This window comes from Myotis brandtii, unplaced genomic scaffold (genome assembly GCF_000412655.1).
Source record: "Myotis brandtii unplaced genomic scaffold, ASM41265v1 scaffold354, whole genome shotgun sequence".
NCBI classification, from domain to species: domain Eukaryota; kingdom Metazoa; phylum Chordata; class Mammalia; order Chiroptera; family Vespertilionidae; genus Myotis; species Myotis brandtii.
The window spans coordinates 404,334-410,643 of record NW_005363609.1 but is presented as its reverse complement, the minus strand read 5'-3'; the positions used below and the strand labels follow the sequence as shown (position 1 = coordinate 410,643).

The following is a 6,310-nucleotide window of genomic DNA, read 5'->3' as shown; positions in this document are numbered from 1 at the left end:
TTGCTCACCATAGAGCCAGCTCCCCCAGAAGGGGTGCGCTCCCCGGGACTGTTGGTGCGAGCTAGAAATCTGAGCAGCTTCGCAGCTGCTCACACTGACGGAAGAGCCAGCGTCCAGGGGTTCTTCTCATGATCTGGGGTAGGAGGGTCCTAGTCCCCAGATTGGGACTTGACCCGCAGCAGCCTGGAGACCCGTGGCACCTCTTGCCCAGCCAGCACCGGGCTCCCTCTGCAGCGGTGCCAGCAGGCGCCCACGCTACCACTCGGGCCGCAGTGCCTCCTGATACTCTGATACTCTCGGCCCAGTTTCCCTGGCCCCAGGCCCATGGAGGTGAATGCACACCCTGACCTTTCCCCAAAGCTACTTCTGAGCTGCTCAAATAGGCAATCATTTTTTATGATGTAATTTATAATGTATGCAGGTTGTCTTCATACATATGGTGTTGCTTTTGTGTGTCAAGGTTTCAGGTGCTTTATTACTCAGACGGTGTGATTTGCATTCATGTGCGGTTACAAAGATCATATTTCTCCAGTTTGCACCATAAGGGCCCTAAATGAAGATGAATGGTGCCTCCCTTCATGGGGACCGAGGTTCCCCCCTAAATCCCAGAGCCCGGTAACCCAGAGCCCCAGCGCCAAGCTTGGGGGAAGGAGGCCCTGGCACACCAGAGGGTCCAAGCAGGCCACCTGCTCGGGCTGTGTGCATCTGAACAGAGGCCCGGGGTCTCCGGGGACAGAAATAGGGGCACATACATAGGAGCCCTCTTCCGAAGGAGGCCATTCGGCTGGCCACGTGAACACCCAAGTCTCCCACAGGTGAGAAGAGAGGATGCTGATGAGTCTGGGCAGGACCTCACCAGCCAGTCACTTCCGACCACCGCAGGGAGCTGGGAAGGCCCCACGGCCAGAACCAGGGGCTGACCAGGTCCCGAGGCCCACAGTGTCCCTTCTGGTTCCTGCACACCCGGAATCCCCTGCCAAGGGGGTTGGCGCAGCTCCGCTTGGGACTGTCCCAGGGCTGGAGGGAGCAGCCGCCACCCAGCCCTTCTGCTAGGCCTGCCCTACACAGCTGAAAAGATGAAGCTAATTACGCCAGAACAAACAGACGCAGGACGGAGGGGGACACTGACCCTGCGAGAAAGGGCATCGTGGAATGCAGGTGCTCGTGTCAGCTACACATGGAGCGGGGCAGCCTGGCGCGCAGACAGCCAGATTCCAATCCGATGGTCCTCCGAGGTAAACACGGTTGCGAAGGCCCCCACCAGCTCCATTTAGCTGAAAAGGTCCCGAGAAAGATCCTCCCATGGGGCTGACGACTAGGAGGCGAAAGTTGGACGCAGAAAATGCCCTAAGTCTCCAAAACTCCAGCCATGATTGGGGTTGGGGAAGGTCCAAGCACTGATGGCCCAGGCCACTCACTGCAAGGGGCACTCCCAGCCTCTTCGGAGCTGGGGGAGGAGGTTGCTTGACACCTAAGACCAATCTAAAGAGGGCCCTGCTGGGGAACTAGAGATGAGGCTGCTCAGGGAACTAGGGCAGGGGGGTCGCCTGGTCAAGTAGCTGTTCCTGGGGGAGGGGAGAGGTGCTCAAACCCCTGTTTGGATTGGTAAACATGGGTGGGAGCAGCCCAGAGGGCCCTATGCACGGTGGGAGTGGGGGGCCCAGGTCCATGGCCTTCCCAAGCGTAATTATTTGATCTGCAGATGTAAGTGGAATTTATTGTAACAACAAATATAGTGATGTCAAAACCCAACCTTGGATTAAAGCCGGCAGCCAAAGGGGAAGTGTATTAATTTCCAACAGCATCTCAGGCCAGAGCCTATTAGAACAAGCTATTCTTCAGGCCCCCCCATCAGAATTAATCATTGGGAGTTAATTTGAAGCTCAGACAAGTTGCTGTTAATTTAGTGCAGGGAGGACGGGATGGAATAAAAAGCTGAGGTGCTGGCCGAGCCTCGTGGGTCTCATTAATCAGCCAGCTGAGACGGCCTGGCTTGATTACAATTTGCAAAAAAATTCATTAGGGCCCGGGCGATTGACAATTTTTCTCTCTGCCTGTGATGTGACTCATTAGGCAGCCAAATGAAAGCCATGATGACGGCCATGATGACAGCGGCCATCAAGTGCCGCTTGTTTATCTTCCTCCCCTTGGCCTGTCTCTCGGCCTGGCCTCCTCCGGGGGCTCTCCAGGGCACCCCAGGGGTCATGGATTTGGGAGGAGGGTGACGTGTGGAGACGGCAGGAGGGCCTGGAGCCCCTGGCCCTCTGCTCCACCTGCTTTCAAAGGGCAAGGATCATGCATCTGGGGGAGGGGGGAGGACTGGGCCCTGGGGTGGGCTCCCTGAAGGCGGCCCCCCAATTCCTTGGGAGTTTCTCTTTCCCTCAGAGGTGTACAGCCAAAGCTTCAGGTCTCTTCGTGCCTCCCTCCCTGCCAGGACTTTTGGAGGAGGGAAGGGGCTACACCTGTCATGGCAGAAGTGTATATGGGGGCACTCCAGGATCTGCAGGGGTGCCCCGCTCTTAATATGCAGACCCATCAGGGAGGGTGCAGCTCCCCAGGTCCTACAGTGGGAACTCTGGGCCACGTGCCAGTTCAGCTGGGGGTGCATATCCGGCCTGGGACTGGCTGACCCAGGGGGGGAGGGTTTGAGGGGGGTCCAGTGGGGCTGGTGTCTCCACCTTGGCAGCAGCCCTATGGCCAGTAGAGACCCGGTATATGATGGAGCAGAGGACGCCAACCGGCTATGCGGTGTGCTCAGGGACCAGGCCTCGCCAATCTTGCTCCAGGGCAGGAAATGACCACCTGCAGGCCTCAGGGAGCTGGGTGGGGGACAGCAAGGAGCCCTCGTGGCTCTCCGCACCCCCCAGAGTTGGCCGAGGCCCTCTGAGGATCGGCCAGTCCACTTTATTGTGCTCTAAACCCAAGCCTGAGCCATTGACCACCATGGAGAATCTTGGAAACGCAGTGGGAAACGGAGACTCGGTTGCGCCTGGCCTTCACTTTGCACCTTAAATTCGGCGCGGAGCCTCGGTGCCCATGCCCCTCCGCCGCGGGAGATGGCGTGCTGTAAGCAGTATAAATCAAGTCAATGTTACTATTGACCCACGGAGACGCGTTTCCCGGTCTTGAGCCGAGGACCTCGCTGGGTGCTGGCGATACCGCTTGGAAACCCGCTCCGGGCCTCCATTGCGGAGGCCGCTCTCCCCTCTAGACTGCTGGTGTGGAGACGGCCAGGGCTCCGGCGCCGGGCGCTCACCGCTCACCCTCGCGCGCCTGCTCCACGCCCCTGGGTCACCGCGTCCCAATCTAATGGGCCTGGAGGCTCGAAGCTGGTCGGGCGCTTCCGGGTCCGGAAAAGAGCCGGCGGAATGGGCCGGGCTCGGGGCGCGGTACCCGAGGTGGCCGGGGTGGGATTGGGGATGCAGGCACGCCCCTCTCGGCCCTGCTGGCCGCCAGCTCTTAGGTACCCCCACGGACCAGACCCAACCGGCCTGCGTTCCTCGCTCCTTCCCCTTTTGTGCCGCAGGTCGGCCCCAGCGCCCTCGGGGTGGGGCGGTGGTCGGGTCCCGCCCCCGCGCACCCCGCCCGCCCGGAGAGGGAGGTGCCGGCCCGCGGGCGCTCGAAGCCCGCTCCGCCTCCTCCTGCAAGCTGAGCGCCGCCCGGAAGACCAGCGCGGCGGGTAGGGTTTCTGCTCCTGTCGGAGGAGAACGCCCGAGCCTGATTTACCGGCGCTCGGCCCTGTCGGGCGAGCGAACACCGCTTCTTTTCGGGTCGGGCATCTTTGTAAGGAAACGCGGTTCCTCCCTGGATGTAATCGACTTAGAACATCAGGAGTTTGTGCAAAGCCCCCAGTACCCCCAAACACTCGCTCTCCCTCCTCTGGCCGCCCACCTCCTCTTCTGGCCAGTCTGCCAGCCCCCTAGGTATGGAATAGGCTGTGCAAACAGGGGAGGGGGGGGGGTGTTAGATTTCTAAGGTGAAAATTCGGTTTTCTTGAATTTATTGCCCAATTGGAGCGCTTGCTCCAACTGAAAACCCGGTAAGGCACCGTGTGGCTCGCTTGCAGCCAGTCAGCACTGGCCAGGGGACGTTTGTCCGGTACTGGTCCCAGGCCAGCTGCCAGCCGCACGCTGTGGGTGCCCCCAAACAGTCAAGTCTGGACACACTCAGGAGACCCAGGCATATTGGTCTTTTGTTTCCCCCCTCTCTCTTTCCTTTTTATTATTCACAAGACTGAGATTGTTTAAATGTCATAACTTATAAGAAAATAAGCTACATTGAAATAAATTAAACACAACGGAGACGTGCTTCAGACATGGCTCAGGTAGGATATGCGACCCCCGGAAAGAAAGCCAGGCAAAACCAAAGCAAAGCAAATTCCCAGACGCCCCCAAACGCCTGCTTCTCAGTCAACTAAAAAAGCCAGAACAGAAACAAAAATAAGTGTCAACCCCAGTGTGTGCTCTCGCATGTCATGTTTACCTTTGGAAAAGTATGGACAGGTGGGTGGCTGCTATGGGTGGCGGATTACAGCAGAGGTTTTGTTTTCTTCTGGAATGTGAGTGGAGAATATTACTGGGTGGTTTGGTCCTATATAACTTTCAAAATACTGCAGCTGAGATCCAGTCTATATAGATATCTATGTACAAAGCAGGGTAGTATAATAAATATTTAGTGTGTCTTCCGCGGTAGCTGTCGCCCCTTCGAAAGCAGTCTTTGAAGCCTGTGTAATGAATAGACTCTCACTTTACTTGGGGTGTCCACAGTCGGGGTGCTTCCCATGAGGCACAGCCCACCCGGGGTTCCCTCCAGCGGGGGCCTGTGGTGTTCCTGCGGAGGCCAGGCCCTGGCGCTCCCTGGGCCCTCAGGGCCGGGCCTGCTCCAGCTGCTGGTGCTGACTTCTAATCGCGAACCTGCTGACGTGGACGGGGATGGGGACCACGATCTTGGGGTTCCGGGAGGGCTCCCCTGTCTTGGAGTTGGCATTGCCGGCCTTCACACGTTTCCACTTAGCCCTGCGGTTCTGGAACCAGATTTTCACCTGCACCTCGCTGAGTTTGAGGGCGTGGGCGATCTGCGAGCGCTCGGTCAGCGACAGGTACTTTTTGCAGTGGAACTCCTTCTCCAGCTCCAGCAGCTGCTCGCTGGTGAAGGCAGTCCGCCGCCGCCGGTTCTTGCCCGTGGACGTGGTGCTGCCCGAGGCGCCGCCGCTGGGCGGGGGCTCCTCCAGCGCGTGGCTGGGGTCTTCCTCCTTGTGAGCCGCCTGGCCGGGCAGATTGTCATCCGAGCTGTAGTCCAGATCGCTCTCCAGCGAGAAGCTCTCCTCCTTGCCCTTCGGGTCGTCTTCCACCTTTGACTCGTCTTTCCCTTGCCCTCGGACAGCCCCGGCTGAAAGCAAAACCAAACGGGGTTTTATTACATTTCGCACACCGGCCTTCCTCTCCCCTTCCCGCCGTCACTCGGGCATTTCCCCCCTTAGCGAATGGTCTTTCTGTGACAGTAACACATTGTGATTTCCTGGCCTTTGCGGGGGCGGGGAGGGGGCGCCTTAGCGTGAGAAAGCTCAGAAGAGAGGAGGAGACCGCACAAGCAAGGGACTCGAGGCCGGCGTGCCTCCTGGGCACCCTCCCAGCCTCTGGCAGCGTAAGGCCCGAGGAACAGGGAGAGTGAGGCCCAAGAGAGCTTCCTCTTTGTCCCCCGTGGTGGGGGCCGGGTGAGGGCTGAGGGGAAGTTCAGGGCTCCACCACCCCAGGGAAAATTTTGTGAACTTCAATTTCGTCTAAGCCACAGTGGGCACTTAGGGAGGGGTAGGTCCCACGCTATGCATTTTTGGGAGACACAATGCTCATCAAAGGGAAGTTTGGTAGCCCAAGAAGAGTCCCCAACAGACACCCCAATACAGACAAGCAGCTGCACAGCCTCCCAGGAATCCGATTGTCCGAGGCAAACAGCAAGCCCGGTGAAAGGGTTTAATAGGTCTGGGCACCCCTAGGCACAAGCACTGTTGAGAGTCGGAGCCAAGGCGACTGCCCTTAAGGCTGAAACCTACCCGGGACTCACGCAGGGGGGGTGGGGGGGGGGCGGTCGGGGGCGAGACTTCGTCAAACTCAGCTCCAGACAGATAGGCCGCCCTGTACAGCAGCTGGCCCGGGGGAGCTAAATGCCACCAACCCCCCAATCCGGAGACCATGCTTGTCGCGTGGCTCTAAAATGCCTCCCTTCCCCGCCCCTGGGCCAAGTCTTCCCGCTCTTGGATGGGGGTAGCTAGGGCGGGGGCTCGGCCGCGACCCTCCGGCCCCGGCGGGAAGCA

At 59.1% G+C, this 6,310-nt stretch overlaps 1 protein-coding gene across 1 annotated transcript in view; it reads right to left on the bottom strand.

The window, feature by feature from the left end:
• Positions 1-4,728: 4,728 nt before the first annotated feature.
• Positions 4,729-6,310, bottom strand: part of GBX2 (gastrulation brain homeobox 2) — a 2,285-nt gene continuing 703 nt past the window's right edge. The window contains 2 exon segments of the mRNA XM_014544147.1: positions 4,729-5,388; positions 5,901-5,933. Of these exon segments, the coding sequence (XP_014399633.1) occupies positions 4,865-5,388; positions 5,901-5,933 (557 nt within the window). The 3' untranslated portion in view covers positions 4,729-4,864.